This window comes from Lissotriton helveticus, chromosome 10 (assembly GCF_964261635.1).
Source record: "Lissotriton helveticus chromosome 10, aLisHel1.1, whole genome shotgun sequence".
Lineage (NCBI taxonomy): Eukaryota > Metazoa > Chordata > Amphibia > Caudata > Salamandridae > Lissotriton > Lissotriton helveticus.
Window position 1 is genome coordinate 644,157,737 of NC_136071.1, and position 19,289 is coordinate 644,177,025.

General features: G+C 44.1%; 1 protein-coding gene across 1 annotated transcript in view; it reads right to left on the minus strand.

Annotated features, from left to right (window-relative positions):
* XYLT1 (xylosyltransferase 1) overlaps window positions 1-19,289 on the minus strand; it is a 700,441-nt gene that overhangs the window by 158,692 nt on the left and 522,460 nt on the right. Inside the window, exon 5 of the mRNA XM_078663177.1 lies at window positions 15,490-15,570. Coding sequence (XP_078519303.1) covers window positions 15,490-15,570 — 81 coding nt within the window. The remainder of the gene's footprint in view (window positions 1-15,489; window positions 15,571-19,289) is intronic.

The window sequence follows — 19,289 nt, forward strand, 5'->3', positions numbered from 1 at the left end:
CCACATTTCCAGCGTGTATGGGTACATGTCCCCTGGAAAAGATCAGAAGTTTTAGCGCTCAAGCAGACACTACCTGATCCCCGTAAAAACCCGACTGGGTATTATAAGGAGTTATCGCAGACTGCAAACTCATGCATAATGAATTTAGCAGATGTAGACATGTTGTTTGGGAATGTTGTCCCACATCCTTTATGGAGTAAAATTCGTCATACGGACCATGACCAAGAACTAGGTGATTCATGGGCTAATATTACCGCTATAGATGCTAGACAAATTGGTGGTTCTAAACCTGAGCCGTTAATAGCCGAACTTCCCGGTAGAATTATCACGTACATGAAAACATTAATGCCTGAGTTACGGGTAAACTGGGACAAGCTATCTGCGTGCAAGCAGAAGAAGGATGAGAATGTGTCTGACTTTTTCACGAGATTTGAGGAGACTTTCACCGATCATAGTGGTCAAGATATGGCTACCGAGGGTGGTCAAAGATTGTTTGTAGACAAATTCGTACATAATTTGCTTCCTGAACTGTGTACTAAACTAAAAGATTCAGAGAGTGCTTGGGCTGTCTCTACGTCAGCGCAGATTTTAGCTACAGCCCAGTACTATGAAAATAGGCGCAAAGACGAGCTAGATAAGGTAGACAAAAAGACTAAAGATTTGAAAACTAAGGTTCTTCTCCAGCAGGCCCATCCGCCTCGCACGGCTAGTCAGCCCAATTATCAACCACAACAGCAATATTCGAGAAACGCGCAAGGAAACGAGTTTTCCCATCAGCGTCTTCCGTATGGCCCGAATCAATGTGCGTATTGCAAGGAAGAGGGTCATTTTAAAGGTAATTGTCCGGCTCTTGCGCGACGTTTAAACGGTGTTTCAGGTATAAGGGGTAGAGGTGTTCAAAATGTTCATAAGGGTAGGGGCCGTGGAAATTTCTCCCAGAACACAGCTTCTTTTCCGCCTCAGAATTCCATGAACAGCTTTGACCAACAGAATAATGCATCGTCTAGGTCAGCTCAGTACTATGCTGACGACTATTACACCGAACACGAAAATGAGGGTAATGATTGCTAGGACAGCCATGGACAAAGAGAGGGAGTCGTTTCAGTTCCAGTAGATCAGAATGGACCTTATGTCGAGGTGATTGCCTCAGGAGTGTCAGAGCCATTTCTGCTGGATACTGGTGCTACAAAAAGTTCTATTATGCACTCAAAACTTCCTGGCGCCCCTTTGTCTGGCGAAATGAATGTCTCAGTAGGTTTCTCTGGCGCCCCTGTTAGAAACCCGATCTCTAGTCCCATGTCCCTTTCTGTTGGCCCATGCGAATTAGAAGCACCCCTCATTTTGACAACAGGTTGCGGTGAAAATTTGTTAGGTTTGGATTTACTAAAGAGGTTCTATGCGACTTTGTACTGTTCTCCCTTGGGAGTACAGCTTACTTTAGGTAAGAAAGTCGTTTCTCCAATGTATGTGTCAAAAGAAAATATTGCAACTGAATTGTCGTGTCTTCCTGATGTACTCTGGGCTAATGGTTCTAATGATGTAGGTCGTTTGGAGATAGCACCGTATGTCATAACATTGAAAGCCAACGTTAGGTTGCCACGTATTCCCCAATATAAAATATCTAGCGAATGTGAAAAGGCGTTATTGACGATTGTTTATGACCTGATTGATAAAGACGTCATCGAAGAAACAACAGGAAATGTTTGTAACAGTCCAGTTTTACCGGTCTTAAAGCGTACCGATCCTTCACAGCCCCCTGTGTACAGGTTCGTGATCGACCTCAGAGAAGTGAACAAGGTAGTTATCCCACAGTTTCCAGTTGTCCCCGACATTACTGCCTTGTTGACGATGGTTCCAGCTTCAGCAAATTGGTTCTCGGTGATCGACCTGAAGAACGCTTTCTTCAGCATCCCGATTGCTGAGGAGAGTAGAGATATTTTTGGATTCAATTTAGGAGGACGAAGTTTCCGCTTCAAGTGCGCTCCTCAAGGCTACTGCGAAAGCCCATCAATATTCAGTCAGGCCCTGAAAACACAACTGGACACAATTGTTCTACCAGATGGGTCAACTCTGATTCAGTATGTAGATGATCTGCTGATCGCTGCAGACACAGAAGAAATTTGCAAACAAGCTACGCTGTCATTATTGCATCACTTATGTGACATGAAGCACAAAGTCTCTCTCTCCAAACTACAATTTTGTCGACAAGAAGTTACCTACCTAGGTCACATATTGTCGAAGGAGGGAAGGAGACTGACACCAGAAAGAATACAGGCAATAGCAGAGCTGAGTGCCCCAAGGACACAGAGAGAGGTTCGAGCCTTCTTGGGCATTACATCGTACTGTAGACAATGGATACCGAATTTCTCACTACTAGCCAAACCCTTGCTGGCACTACTCTGTAAAGACACGCCCAATCCTATGCCCTGGTCTGAAGATTGTCAGACGAGTTTCCACGAGTTGCGTGATGCATTGTGTTCGGCTCCTGTGTTGGGAAACCCCAACTACAGTAAGCCTTTTACATTATACGTCCATGAGAAGGAAGGTTGTGCATTATCAGTCCTAACACAACACTTTGGGGACAAACAGCGCCCATGCGCGTATTTTTCGGCAACTCTAGACCCTGTGGCTAAAGCCCTACCAAGTTGTCTGAGGGCTACCGCCGCAGCAGCTGTCTGCATTCAACAGTCTGCTGGATTAGTCATGAATAATACTCTGATCGTTATGGTCCCGCATGCAGTAGACATTTTGCTAAACAGGACGAGGACACAACATCTTACTAGCGCTCGACTATCCAGTTACGAACTTACACTGTTAGCAAGTCACATCCACATAAAGAGGTGTGATACACTCAACCCCGCTACGCTACTACCCATCCCGACAGAAACAGACGAGATTGATAAACATGACTGCTGCTTTAGGACAGAAGAAGAGACAAAAGGGAGAGTAGACTTACAGGACACTCCCCTTCCTGAATGCAATGATACTTTATGGGTTGATGGTTCATGTTTCAAGTTGCCAAATGGTGATACGACTGCAGCCTATGCCGTAACAACATTACACACCATTATAGAGACCGCGCGCATTTCCCACAATTCTGCACAAGCTGCAGAGCTAATTGCACTTACAAGAGCATGTGTGTTGGCGAAAGGAAAGCGAGTGAATGTGTACACTGACAGCCAATACGCCTTTGGTGTGGCTCACAGTTTTGGGAGATTGTGGCGTGAACGTGGATTCCTGACGTCACATGGTGCAAAGATACAGAATGGTCAGCTAGTTAATGAGCTCCTCGAGTCACTGACCTTGCCACTACAAGTTGCCATTGTGAAATGCAGTGCACACAAAAAGATTCAAGACGATGTTGGCCGCGGGAATGCATTTGCAGACGAGGTTGCGAAAGAGACTGCAAGGAACACAATGAGTCGGATGTATGTTGTAGGTCCCGCTAGATGGATTACTGATGTGGGAATGTGTGAGGACACCATCGAAAGCGTGAAATCTATACAAGCCGAGGCAACTGAGAAAGAGGTGAATGAATGGAGAGAAAGTAAGGGTAGGTTAGATGCGAATGGTTGTTGGGTCGAATTGTCAGAACACCAGCGATGGCTATTACCTAACGCCTATGTACTTGTAGTAGTAACAATGGCTCATGGATTTGCGCACATCAGTTCGAAAGGAATATGTAAGCTATTGGCCCCAGTATGGCAGAATAGCAATATCCCAAAATATGCAGAGAACGTGGTCAGAAAATGTATGGTGTGTTTGAAGCATAATCCCGGTAAGGGAACCCCAACTCCAGCTGGTCATTTTGCGCCTCCAACGTATCCGTTCGAGGTTTTGCAGCTCGATTTCATCCACATGGAGAGGTGCAACAGTCTGAAGTATGTGCTCGTTGTTTGCGCTTTTTCAAGGAGGGTGGAAGCATACCCCCTTAAGGACAATACCGCCTTGTCAACTGCCAAAACCCTTGTCAAAGAATTCTTCAGTAGATTCGGCATGCCTAGAATGATCTGGAGTGATAATGGAAGTGAATTCGTAGGACGTGTGATGAGGAGAGTGTGTGAGTGTCTAGGCATACGCCAAAAGTTCCACGCTGCAAACCACCCCCAATCAGCTGGATTAGTGGAGTGCTACAATGGCACATTGAAACTCAAACTAGCCAAGGTCCAAGCCAGCACAGGTCTTAAATGGCCTGACGCCTTGCCTCTAGCACCCCTGTCGACCAGAATGACCGTCCATTCTAGATTAGGACTTAGCCCCCATGAAATAGTGTTTGGCCGCCCAGCCAACGTCTGGGGCGTGCCAAGGCCAAAGAAACTCAGCGAAATAGAACACCCCGTACTGCTTGACTATTTGTGCGAATTGACAACTAAATTGCGTGTTTTACACCAACAGGTTCACAGTTCCTCTCCGCCAGCCTCTGATGATCCAGGTCACTCCATCGAACCCGGCACTTGGGTTCTGGTGCGGAATTTTCGGCGCACAAACAACGAACAACCCAGGTGGACCGGACCGTACCTTGTGCTTCTTTCCACGAGATCAGCCGTTCGTTTGGAAGGAAAGAAAAGTTGGATACACGGGACCCACTGCAAACGGGTCCCTCTGCCCCTTCCATACGACCGGTGGGTCAACGAAGGAATTGCCGACTCCGAGACAGAATCCATACCTCGCTTCATCCCTTTCAGCAATGCACGTTTAAAAGAAACTGGTACCGAAAAGGAGAGTGATCATATTTTACAAGGACTTGTGCCACCGTCAATGCAGTTGGACACTTCAGAACCTAAGACATTGTTTGAAGACCACACCGTACCTGGGAAACAACAATATAATCTAAGGTCAAGACAAAGAGACTAATAAAAAGCAAATTAATGTGATTTCCCTTCCCCCAAGAACTATTTTTGATTTGTCAGCTCTCTCACTCTCAGGGAACTTGCTCATTTTTGATTTTCGAACCGCCATCCGGTTCTGCTGCTAGGGTCGCGGTTGAAGGCTGGGGAGTGCAGCTGGGGACGTTTAGGTCAACGGTTCTGGTTGGTCCAAGGGAGTTACCCCGGACTGAACAGAGTGCACTCCCTGGCAGAATCAATCTACCACCGCGGGCAGCAACTAGAGGATGGAGTTTCCTAGGGTAAAGAGACCTACCAGATTCACGAACATTGAAAGACAACTATGCACTGTACTGGCCAAAAGAAGGTTTTTGATAACATGTATTTTAATGTTGTGTAGCATAACGATGTTTTTGACTGGTTATACTCTATTCGTATTCCAAGTTACTTTTTCAAATGACACCCGGCCACCACCTCCTCCTACTATCTCTCCACACTACTTTCACCCTCTACCTGAACACGAGTCTGCCAGAAGACTCGAATTTGTAAATAACTCATTTATTCAACTCCTACACCAACACCAGTCCATAATGAACACATCGAACTGTTGGATATGTGGACTCATGCCACACACAACGGATAAGGGTATCCCATACTTCATCCTGCCATTCAGTTATTATGGTTCTCTATGGGCTTTCCAGACCATGTTCCTGTTCGCCCTAGAACCATACCCGACCCGTTCCATTGAAAGCGATTCCAACAACAAGGCACTAGTGGCAGGGATAAGAAATATGAGTAGGGAGTTCGACACATATCAAACGATCCCCAAAGATGAACTCACTCCATACAGTCGTTGGAACATAACTAAGAATGGGATTTCCCCGAGTAAGGGACAGACAGCAAAGAAATCCCGCCCAGTTTGGATAGTGCCCCACAAAGGTCGCTTATGTCTACAATGTATCGGCAGGGATCGAAAAGCACAATTAGGAAAGAGCATATGCACGGAAACATATGTATTCGCTTCCCGAACTTCCCCCCTATTCTTAGCAGCCAAAGGCACGTATTTCGTCTGCCACGACCAAGCCTATACATGGTTGCCCCCTGACTTCTCAGGCACGTGTTTCATCTCATTTCTGCTGCCTCCCACCTACACGGCCAGAGCAGATTACCATCGGACAAGGACAGCTAGAGGTGTCGTGAGTAAAGACGACACCGCGGGTCAGGAATTTGCAGACTTCGCAAAGGGTTTTCTGCCATTTTGGGGGCCTATGGTGAACAGCAGGAATATTCGCCAGTTATCGAGGATAGTTGAATCCGCCGTGATTACAACGGCCGGAGCCCTTGACAACTTGACAACCGAGCTTCAGTCGGATCGACTTATGACCCTTCAGAACCGAGTTGCCCTAGATATCACACTCGCCGATCGTGGTGGTGTATGCAGAGTGATCCAATCTAGTTGCTGTATTTTCATCCCTGATAATGCACCGACAGTGTACCAGGCCATCTCCAAACTACACGAAATATCTGGTTCCCTTCACGTGGAAAAAGGAGATTGGTCCCTTCTAGGGTGGTTCTGGGGCCTGATCACTGCCTGGGGATGGAAAACACTGATCTTCGTTGGGATGATCTTAGCGCTTCTGTTTATGTTCTGCCTGTGTGTACAGTGCGCTCCTGCACTATGTGGCCTCTGTGCTACCCCATGTGTAAGGAAGCCTGTGTCAAGGGATGAACTGAGCAACAGAATGATGCTACAACAACATCTCCACGAATTCATTAATACAGATTTGGACTCAGATTAACATGAGTTATTGCCTTATATGAGGGCAAAAGGAGGGTCTGTGGTTCTGAAATTCTGGACCCTACTGTCATCCCAGTATCGAGATCCAAGGCCCGTGCCACAAAATATCAACATCCCATGATGAATTTGGTGTCAACGGACCGGTAATGATTATGACATCATCCCTGTATATTTGCGTCATGATTGAGGAATGCCAACACCCCTAAATCGTAGTTTCCGTTCCGACCCCTCAGACTCCATTTTGTAAACGGCATCCATCTTGTGTCTTGCCCTCATGATAAGTCAATTGAGTAAGGTCGAGCTTGATCTAAAAGGACACGTCCACCTCTCCCTGACTCCCCCCTGACCTGTCCCAACTGACTCCCTTGCCTCCAGCCAAACCTGTTTGGGCAGCTCCTCGCCCAGTGGCCGAATACGATAGCATCAATGCATAACATACCACAAACCATTCACCGCGTACAGATCATGTTTTCTACACACACCTGTCCGCGTTCCTTGTTTATGGCCAGTTTTATGACTAGGAGGTGCCCTTCTTTATTGGGGTTTCATCGATATCTGATGGGAGTTCCGGGACTGGCTGGGTAATCTATCACGACCGGGACGTCCAAAATATGGGCTTGCCTACATGACTTCGCTCTTTGTATTATTGTAGAAATATGTGTACAGCCATATCATAAACTCAAGAATTCTTGCTTGCAGCTATTATTTCTGTATATAAGGAGAAGGCTTGTTCTGTAAAAACGAACAGTCTCCTGAGAACACACGATCCGCGTTGTCGTGCTTCTAGGACACATGTTACTTGGTAGCTGCCAATAAAACTTGATCTCTGACTGCGACTAGAAGACTCCGTGTTTCTGTGGTCCGGAACAAGGGAGAACTCAGAGGTCTTCGGGTGTTATTCCCTGGCACCACCGGGTTCTTAAAAACCCGGCACCTCATAAGTGTCTGTTAGTCCCTGACAGCCCCGTTCCCTAAGTAGGACAGAGTGCGCCAAGGAAGTCCTCTGTGCAGCGCACATGCCCTGAATCTGCCTACAGGAGGTGGTGGCAAGTGAGGGTGAGGGGACCGGACTGAGGGTGTCCATGAATGATGCGCAGACCACGCAGAGATTCCTATGACTGTGTATTCACAAGCATTGTGAACGGCGTCTCCCACCTTTTCAACACAAGTACATCTATTCCTGCAATTTCACACCAAGGAGTTACTTATATAGTACTTGCTTGTCGTTTTGGTATAATGTAAATCTGCCCCTCCTCTTTCCCCCAAATCTTGTACACCTTCCCCTCTCTCACTCACCCCCATCGGTGATACCGACAGTGAACACCATTTATATTGGCTGAATTTCTAGTTGACCAGTTGCAAATGGTTCCGTGTCAACAGAAAAGCACATTTGAGTTTTACTCGTGAAAAGCAAACGTTTATAGTAAAAACACAACTTAGTGTTTCATAATAACTTTAATAGAAAAACGCGCTGCTTAAAAATAAAATGGGACAGAGTAGAGGCACTGCCGGACCCCGGACGGTGTGGAATGGGCTTTCAGCTGCGGCAGTGGGCACAGGGTGGGTTTCTCAACCCCAGTAGGGTGAGTGCTCTCCGGGCGATTAAGGGGGATGGGGGGTGGGGGGGGGCCCCGGGGTTTGCAGTGAAGAGACGGCATTAAATCCTGGCTGTCGGGACCACGGGCAGAGGCTCAGTGAGGCTGCCGTGGGACCCTAGTGCAAAACAATTCATTTTCCCAACCTCTTCCTTGAACTTTGCCAAGCAAACTATTTTAAAAAGACCCATGAAGACGCCTGGCTGATTTTTGCACTATGTGCCATTGCAAACTTACTTGACGCACAAAAATCAAGAAAAAGTGTGTTTTTTATTATTATTTTATTTTATGAGGTGCTCACAATCCTCTCTGCGGCCCGGCTTGAGAGTAGACAGTGGGTGGGCAGCTGCCTAGAGAAGGCATCCTTACCTGCCAAATATTGTCTTTCTCCTTATTAAAGACTCTTAGTCAACAGTGCTTCGAAGCAATAGTGCTCTGCAAACACCTAAATAAATAAACTCTTCGGATGGGATCAGATTCGTTGTCAGAGGAGGAGCGAGGAATGCGCATGCCTCTCCCACTAAACCTGCCGCCCGGACTCGTGAAGTTTATCTCCCCCTCCAGGCTCGCCGGTCTCTGATTGGTCAGAAGTTGTCCGACCTTGTCCGATTGGCCGGCCCCTGCTCCCCTTCCCCCGTGCCCTGCCGGGAGCCGCTGGTCAGTCAGCAGCGGTCGTTGGTGGTGGATGTGTTTCCGCTAGTCTCGGCGCCTCCCTCTTGTGATCCTCGGGCACCATGCAGGCTGCCGGTGGAGGCTGATGCCGTGTGTCGTGCGCAGGGGCTCGGCGTGAAGATGCTCTGGCTGGCCTTCCTCCTGTACCTCGGGATCATGCACTCTGTGCTGGGCTCCGACTCCACGGACCTGTGCAGCTGTAGCGGCAGGTACGTGCTCTCGTGTGTCACTGTGTGCTCTTGGGACTCAGAGTTTCTTTTACTTCACAGGTTCGTTGAGACCCCCGTTTTGAAACAAGCTGGTTTAAGCCTATCGTGAACGCTTGTCCGGATCATGTGCAAACACTAGGGCGGCGGGGGGGCTCGGTGCACTCATGTGTGTGTGTGTGGGTATGTGCGCGACGGCGAGGGGGGGCTGTATGTGTACGTGCGTGTATGGGCACTCGTGTGTGTGTCTGCTTGCGCGTGTGTGTTTACGCACCTCAGGGAATCTGAGGCAGGGAATGTGCACGGCGTTGGCCTGGACGTGCGCGTCCTCAGACAACAATCGGCGCGCATGCCCGCCCCTGTCTCAGATTCCCAGGAGACAGGCTTTTATAGTTGTCGAGCTGGACAATGCTTCGCATTGTTCTCCAGCTCGACCTAAAAACTACATTATTTTCACAGCTCTAACAGGCATGTTTGTTCCTAAATCTTGGAGACATTCCTCTCTAAAAATGTTTTAATAACTTAGTTCTTCTACTGTTAACAGCACAACATTGTGTGAAATAGCAAACAGATTGTCACTGTCCACTGAGTGCACTGCACAGATCACTGCTGTTGTTTGAACCTTTTCTGTTACACATGAAGGTCCCTTGTAGAATAATCTTTCTACTGCTGATTTCAAGAACCATTTCAACCCTATTTTCTGTGATAATGGCACAGAAAATTGAAACTCTTTCTAATAATACTTCAATAACTAGGCACATTTTTGACACAGACAACAGGAATCCTTCTTGGCAAGCAAATACAGAGCTTAACTGCATGCAGTATTTTAATCTCTCTCTGGAGAATAAGCATTTCTGTTGGAAGCTAATATTTACTTGAATCTCCCTATCAATTGTTTAATATGAATTAAGATTTACAGTGCTGTGGTTTTGGTCAGATGGCGGTTTAGAGGATACAAATCTAGATCGTTTATAAACTTTTCCTTTAGTATTTACACTAGGCAGGCAGGAAGTTTTAACATTAATGCACCAAGACATCTGACCCATCATCCACTGCCTAAGTATGGTTTAAATCCTGGAAGAACCTAAGCTCCATTGTAAATCCGGCTTTTCTACTAGTTATATTTCAATTACTTCATGCATTTAATTATTATAATTGTTCACAAAAGACATAAGATTAAATCATGATCTAGCAATATCGCAATCAGCTAAAATGTTATAGTGGCATTTAAAGAACAGCAAATGGAAAAAGAAAATAGAAAATCAAGAAGCCTCACAAAAAGTCAAACATCCAGTTACATGTCTTTACAGACAGAAAAGAAATCAGGTTGGTGAAATTTGAGGAAATAAAGTTTAGCCTTCCTTTATTGTCCAAAACAAATGAAGTAGAACACATCTAATAAAACTAATGACTGTTAAAAGAGCATGGGCCTGTCTAATGCACTTGTAATAAAGAATTTAGGACATCCATCATTTTTGTGACTTAGAGTCCCATTACGATGGCGGTCTGACGATAATGGGTCTGGCCGACTAGGAGTCGGCGGTCCTGCCATGGAAATTACGATCTGACAGGCATGGAGGCGGTTGGAAACATGTCTCTCAGCATTGAGGCTTGTGCTCCATCTTGAAAAACGGCTGCAGCACAAGCCTCGCTGCTAAGATGCATATTTGTGAACATCCCTGTACCGTGTGGCAGGCACAGCAGGGCTTTTTGCCCCAGGCCTCATACCGGAGGTCCAGAGAGGAAGAGGAAGTATGCTAGGGGCCCCCAAAATCCCTTTCCGCCTGCCCTTTCATGGCCGGTTAACCGCCATGAATGTAATCCCTTCGGGGATGCCTGAGCAAGCACCTCCACTGCTGCTGGGATTGCAGTCCCTCCAATCTGTGGCGGTCGGTCTCTACGCCATCCCTACATCCGCCCGCCATCGTATTGCGGCCGGCGGTCCTGCAGGTTCCAATGGTGGTGAGGCGCTTCCGACAGTGGCGGTCCCACCACAATCATTATGGGGGCCTTACTACCTCTCCACCATACTCTAAATCAGGCTTTTAGTTCCTACACATGAAGGTAACTCCTTTTACCAATGCAAAACTGACTTTTTTGAAACACAGAGGTGGTTTTGTGCTTATAATAATGGCTCTTTCTGTGTGTAAGTTAGACATACATATTCAAAAAGATTTTCCAGGCAGGCACAACACATTTGAACTCATTCTCTGTTTTTAATTTCATGTATGCCTCTTATGGAATTTGTGAAAGGATAGCTCCCCTAATAGAAGTTTGCTTTATGCCCCCCTGAGCAGGATTTTATCATATACGAATTACTTCAAAATCCTGGTCCACTTGACTTATGTATTTGTATACTATAAAATTGATATTCTAATTGTGAAGCAGTGCTGATCTTCTGTGGGTTTGTTTGTGCTGTATAAATAAATATATAATACAATTGAGCAACTGTTATTTGTAACTTGCTAGAGTACTTTTGTGCTACTGCCAACACTTAAAATGTGTTTTAAATTAAATGGTCCTTTTTTACACCCGATATTAATAGCACCACTTAGACAAATGTGCCACTGACCAGATGTCTAAAAAAATTACTGCAGAGAAATAGGACAAGAGGAAAGACTTCGGTTTTTTGAGAGCATGAAAGCCTGTCTCACTTTATTGGCCCTGCAGATATTTGTAGTAAATACTGCACCCAGTAAAGTGAAATAATGTTAAAGTGCTAATGTGATAGCTCAGTCAAATAACGCTTGTGCACTGGTTGTAATACATCGCTGGATGAAAAAACATCCTTCCTCTTTTAAGTGTAGTTAAAATACTCTCAATTTCACACAGGAAATAGATGTACTAAAATATTTTATAGGCAGAAGAATACATCAATCTGGACATTTTCTCGCATCATGATTAGTCAAAAGATGCTACTCTCAAACATGCACCACTCATCCATTCTAACCTTTTGACCTTTGTAAGCTTTTAGACTAGGCTTTATTGTACAACTGCAGAAATACAGCGGAATCGACTTATGGGCAGGCCAACATCATTGACTTCGATATGATGACGTAGACCCAAGTAGATGCACAATGTGTCATCACTGCAGTAAATTACTCTGTTCTTCTAGAGGGCAAAGATTGTTGCAGTACCATACATTATGGCAAAAATAAAATGGCACAACTTGTAGTAAGTTTAATAAGTGCAAGTGAGAACTAGGAAGAAAACATCCTTGTATTTCTATAATTACAAATAACACCTATCAATGAGAGGCAGTGGATGACTTACGGGGTAACAGGGAGGCCTAGAAGGAGAAACAGATGTAGATAAAAAAGATTCTTGCTCATGTGCAGTATAAAGTTGAAATGTAATTACCTATTATCATATTTCATGCTAAAGCCATATCATCATATTGAACTAATTTCCCCTGGGTACCAGGAATTGCTGCTTGCGCCTAAATTCGAAAGGGTTATATCATTAATTTTAGTTGTCTATCATTAGTATGCGAGGACACCCAAGAATATGCAAAAGCAATGGAAAACATTAATGAGGTAGTATTGCTGAAGCACATTATGGTAATTGTGCTCCATTCCCACCTCAGATGCAACTGCACAGCCTATTTCCATCCCTCATTTGGAAAAGGACTGTCAATCACTTTGTACAATTTTATGTGAAATCCTAGGAATCTGCTGCAAAAACAACTTTGCATAAATTAGCTGCTTTTTCTGTAGCTGTTCATCACAGTCTTATTTCTATCACTGAAAATTCAGGACTGCCATGAATAAATGGTGAGTGTGCGAACTACTATGGGGAAGAATGATTAGGGAGGGACCAACTAGATAACATGGCTGAGAAGACATTCTGGACAGTGTTCGATCATTCTAATAAGAATTGACAGACATATTTATTTAATAATATATTTGGGTGCTTTGTATGTATTATGTAGCCTTCAAATTATTTTGACTGCTGAAGTTGTTTATGGCCAAATACTGTAAAGAAAGAAAGGTTTCCTTAACCATTTAGAACTGGGTTCTAGTCTCAAATTAAGGTTGAGGGTGTTCCACAATCTATGGTCATAAATAAGTGTCTTTCTTCTTGTTATTTTCTTAAAGTATATTTGATTAAAAAAAGGCAGACATTGATCTGTCACTAATGGTTGGTACATAGTGTGGTGCCTGTTTCAGTGCCAATACATAGGAAAAAATAATACATCATTTTTTCACACAGATTTGCCATTATGCATATCAGATTAAATATGAAAAAATGATCATCAGTAAACACATGACTTAAACATTAGAATGTTGTTATTAACTCACCAAATCCATGTATTGATGCTTTCATTTCTCATAGTCCACTATCAAATTAGATTTTGGGCCTTAGTAGGATTTGCAGGGTGGGAGGAACATTATAAACTGATGGCCCTCCAGCCCCACACCTATTTAGGCTCTAAGAAACTGGTGGGTTGCCAGTGGTAGAGCCTTTGCTTGTTCTGCAGGCAGTAACTCTTGCACCAGCGATCCACCCACCACAGGACCACTGGGTCACAACGAAAGTCGTCCCGCCCTATTGAGGGCATTTTTGCTATCTGTATCCTCTATGCAAGACATGGCAGAAACAGGTAGGTAAAATGTTATATTACCTTCATGCCCAGGCACAAAGCTATGCACTAGGGCCTTTTATATTTTGTTGCGAGAAAACAAACTCCTGCTTTGAGAGTTTTTGAGGGGACCAAAAATGTTAGCAACAATGTACTTTAAACATGGTGGCAACTTGGCAAATGTAACTGTTGTGAAAGGAGCTACTACTATGCAAAGTGGTACAAAGCAAAGCATTGATATTTACTTTTCAGCACCAAAGGTATTTGGTGCTGGAAAGGTGCAGCTATTTCAATACAAACATCAATTTGTACTGCTTTGTGTCACTTTGTATCAATGGAGAGTTACTGGGGAGTAACGATACAAACACCTATAGTTTTCTATGCTAAGTCCAATCTATTAAAACAGCTAGACCGGGCTTTGCATAAAAAAGTTAACGGCTATTTTAAGCCTGAGTTAGCATGGAGAAATATGTTATTTTCTCCAAAAAGGCCAAGCATTTCATGTGTGCTAAAGTTCGCAGCATTCATCCGGTATTTGCGATCTTTCTATATTTGTCTGAACGCAGGCATTTTTACTGGAAGGCTGTGCTTTCCACAAGGGTGCCTTCAAGAGTGCCACTTCAAGGGAAGGCAGCAGCAGAAGGTCAATCTTAGTAGATAGAGCTCAGGGCTATGTTTTCCCCTTGGGCATCACAGTGCAACAAATTTGTTTGCTGCATTCTGTGAAAAGATTGGTACATCCACCCCTTCGTTTTTATAGACCTACCTTGTCTGGGAAAAACGAAGCGTCCCTTACAAAAAGCACTCCAGTCAATAGCAATGCTGGTAGATGATGAAAGGTTTTGAAGATTGATCATCCACAGATTATTGTTGTCTAGTGAAGCATCCTTGTTTCAAAAGATAGATTCATTTTTAACTTCCCAACTTGTCTTTTCATTCCAATTGTATTTTTCACCTATACTTCTTCAAAAAGCAATACACCTCCGACTTGGACAACTGGTAGGCAGCACATGTAGTGTATGTGTTTGCTCTTAAAACAAAAGTGCAGTCATGACATATTATTTTAATAATAGAAAATGGAGATTATCTAATTTAACAAATTGATCTGATTAAAGTATTCTGTTTCTCCACAAGTATCACTTATATTTTTGCTACATATGTGTGGCATCAGTCCCCTTATAAAATAAAATCAGACAAAATAAGCTTTGAGCTTGTGATCTTCATATCTTTTCACTGATCACCGGATGCCGTAAGGGCTAGAGTGCATGTTGCTAGGCAATAACTGTAGATCTTCAGCAAGGGAGAGACATTGAAAAGCTAAAGACAAACATGTAGCACAATTACCCGGCATTAACCAATGACTGAAATATACAGCTGTCAAGTATCAATACTCCCCCCCTATCAATTGCCCGTGGAGAGAAACTAATACCATTCAAAATTTCAGTACATAAAACTAATACCTCAACCATTGATGCTGGGTGGGGATAAAACCAAGATTAACAAATTAATGATGGTAGTGTTGGCGGCAGGGGTTATGAGTACTACTTTAATCAAACACATCCTCTTTTCTTAGTCAGGCAATAACCAATGCCAATCATTGTTGTGAAGTTTTGAGTGGGAGACATGCATTCATTTTCCTTTGTCACCTCAGTGAGGTAGCACACTTGTGTCAAATGTTTTTTTCTATAAACATTATACATGATTATGTTTAAAACAAGATAATATTGCACATATTCATGTCTGCATGGATATTAAACACTGACTCCAGTTTTTTGTCTTTCAATACATTTCCAATGCGGCAGTGCCATACCTTGCATTGTCCCTCCCATGAGACTTCAGGAAGTTCATATCGCGATACCTGGTTAAGAAGGCCACAAGCTGGTCATTGGTCCTGAAAATAGAAAACAAGGCAATTAAGGATAGGAAAAGAGGGGTCGGTTCACTGTGTCCAACAAGGGAACATTAGAATTGTTTGTTGATGTTAACAAATGACAGCAACGCAGATAGATTGCAGCATGGCAGCCCCTTCCCCAAAATGCTAGGGATAGCAGAAGTAACATCACATTCCCTTTGACCATCTCTGCCCTGATGCCATCAAATTGCTAGCATCTTCTTCCACCCTGCTCCTTATCAATTCCTAACTGATGCTAAGAAGACAGGGAAAGGCCAAGGAGTGGATTGACAGACACTAGACATATCTGTTATGTTATGTTATGTTATTTATTTTTATATAGCGCGCAGATGCCACAGCAAAGGGGCGTCCTGGCGCTTCTGGAGACCAATAACACAATCTCTTAGAATCCTGCTTATTTTCTATTCCGACCACTGCCTTCGTGCCCCCTGAGTTCCAGGGTAGGCAAGGAAAGTCACAGGGCCAACAAACGTGCAAGTCGGAGCAGAAGGTGGAATCCCAAAGTTTATCTGTAGTGCCGGCTACCAGCATTGCTGATTGCCAGGGTTGCTGAATACCAAGGCTGTCTGTTTGATTGAACCTTGTTCGTCTTTCTTCCACGGGCCTGCTGTCCCCTTCACTTAATCTCAATCTTCCCACTTCCTTTTGGTTACAGCTTTCTCCTCTTTTCACTGTTCTCCTACTGTTGTATGACTTCTACTTCAAACCCCCCATTCCCTCCCCCTTGCCCGACCCCGGCATTTCTGTCTCACTTTCTTGGTCTGGACCATAATGATAAGTATAACGATGAAAAATGATGGCCCAGACTCTGCAATCACTGGTACAAATTAAGTAACCACTGTGGCTAGTGGAGGGCTTGAATATTTAGCCAGCTGAATCAACATGCTAAAAAGAAATATGTATTATGAAAATACATTAAGGTACAACTGTTTTTGCTTATACATAGAAATTCCTGACTATTCACAGGAATTGAGCGCTTTGATATTTCTCATTTCTCAGGACACAGAAAACCTTCGCAAGAATACTTTTAAAACAAACATTTTTCAATGCACATTATTGAAATCGTTAGCTGCAAATCGATAGATGCACATAATGATTTCATTTTCTGAAAATGGTTACATTTCTTTATCACGTCTCCCTTGCGGTTAAGTGAACCCAGCAACCTGTTTCATCTAACCCAATATTTTCTTTTCATATTCATTTCCTTCTTTTAATGTATCATGCGAAGTCACCATGGCATGAAAGGCGACTTACACAACTAAAACACAGTGCCGCTAATGCGACATGTTAAATGGCAATTGGTTGAAACGCTAATGACCTATAATCCGCTAAGCACTACTGTGATCATGAAAAAAGAAGAAGAAAATTAAAGGCGACTGAAAACATTCTGCATACATAGTTAAGGAACGTTATGGTTCACACATGCCAGCCATCGCACTGTAAATTAGCCTAACAACTGTCTGATTTAATTTAGCGCTTTCACTGGTTTATCTGCTGACCCCCACAATCAGTGTGCTTGTTTATCAGCCTGAGAGCTCGAGCACTGGCTCACAGACTTTGCTGCTGTTTGCCACAAAATAGCACTGTACTAAAATGCTCGTTAAGGAGCGAAAATGTGTAGTTTAAAGAGTACACACTAGCCTAAATATTTTTTTCACCACATAAAGGGGCCATCAGGCAGGTGTAAATGATATTTTATAATTATTCCTTCATGCAATAAGCTGTAAATATGACCGTTCCCATTGTAATAGTTGGGCCATAAGACATAAAGTGAGTATAGGGAGAGCTAGATTAAGCGTTGTGGTCCCGTTATCTCCTATACTCTCTTGGGGCCATTTAATACATTGTGCCCCAAGGAATGGTATTACCAATGGCGACTCCTCCGCTAAGGCAGAGGAGCATCGCCCCACGGCGCTCGGAGCAGTGTAGAAGCCAAAATAAAATGATAATAACAAAAGTTATTTTTGTTATTATCATTTTATTTTAGTATCAGCCAGGATGGGCGTTCAGGGGGAGGAGTGGTTGCTGCACTCAGAAGTGCACATGACTGCTTGGCCGGACGTCTTTAGCCGGCCAAACAGTCATGCGCACTTTGCATGTTCTTCACCAGGATGTAATGCACAGCCTGGCGAGGAACATGCCTAAGCTCCCATTCACTTCTTGAGTGCCGAACCACGGCGCTCAAACCAATCAAAATGCTGCATTGCAGCATTGTGACTTGCTTAGTGGAGGGAGCATGTGTGCTTTATTGTTCCGGCCATGGAGAGACGACGAGGGACGACGGAGGAGAGATGACTGAGGAGAGACGCAGCGATGAGGTGTTTATTTAATGTACCCCCGCCACTCCCCCCGCCCCTCCACTCTCGTTCCCTGGCAGCCGATGGGCCACAGAAGCTTATGATTCCCTTCCTATAGTACTGATTGTGCTGACACACATGCAGCTCTGGGGGGGAGAAAGGAGGGGTCCCATGGGCTCCCCAGACATCCCCTGAAGGTGGGTTCAGTCATGCACGGCACATGCCTGCAAGGGGATCTCTCTCCCCTCTTGAAAGTGTAGGAGGCATGCCGTCTGCACTGTGAAACATGGAGTGGCTTTGAAGCGGTCGCTCAGTATTTCACTTGAATGTGCCGCCCCCAGGGCAGGGCGAATTTGCGGCTGCTCTGGGGGAAGCGCACTCTGCATAATAGGACACACTTTCCTTACTTGCACCTGGCGCACCTTTTGAAAACTGTGCCATTGCGCAAACAGGGAAAGTGCACCCTATATATGATATGGCCCCTGGACTAATATGCCCATTCCACTGACAGGTTTTTGGGCTAGATCAAGAAGTTGTGCATTTGCACAGGGCACAGGGTGTGTGTGGTTTTATGGAACTTCACTCGCCCGAAGCTCATACCTTTAACTTGGAATTTCTCAGAGTTTGTATATGCATTGAAGACCACACCGCTCTGGAACAGATAGCAGTGCTTGCTTCTCTGTTTCCAAGCTGTGCAGTCTGCAGAGCACGTACTAACTCAGAGAAATCTCAAGTTACCTAAATGAATTTGAATAATTTTGAAATCAGTTTTGAAGTCATTGGACAATTCTTTAGACTTTTATTTCTGATCAGGCATGCTAAGGAAATGCATTTAAGAAGTACATAAGTAACAAGTAGCTATCAAAACACATATAGGCCTAGATTTACTACTGCGTTGTATCAAATTTATGTTACTCTTGTTACACAAAGTCTTACATTGGCATTTACCATTCCAACATAATCAGGATTTGCACTGGATAGTTTCCCAAATTAATGGGTAGTTACGTTATTTGCTGCTTTGCATTACCCTGCATCAAGGAGGCATTTTATTGGTGTTACATAGACATCCCCATGCAACCATCCTTGGTTTTTTACACATATCCCTATCTACTAACATTCACAGACAAGGATTAGTGCCAAAATCTTACACTTCCACGAGGCAGGTGTATTGAGGAGAAATGCTTTAATTTCTCCTTGTTTTACCTACTTTGCAGGCATGCTTCATCCTCCCACACACCACTAAAGCATGAAAAGTGTTAAAGGAGAGTTTTTGTCTTTACGGGTTACCATAACAGTATAGTACAAAAACGACTACTTATTGAACACACACACCATTATACTATGGCACAAAGGTGTGTGCCTTGGCACATAGCAATCTAAAGTGCGCCGGAGCAGGAAGAA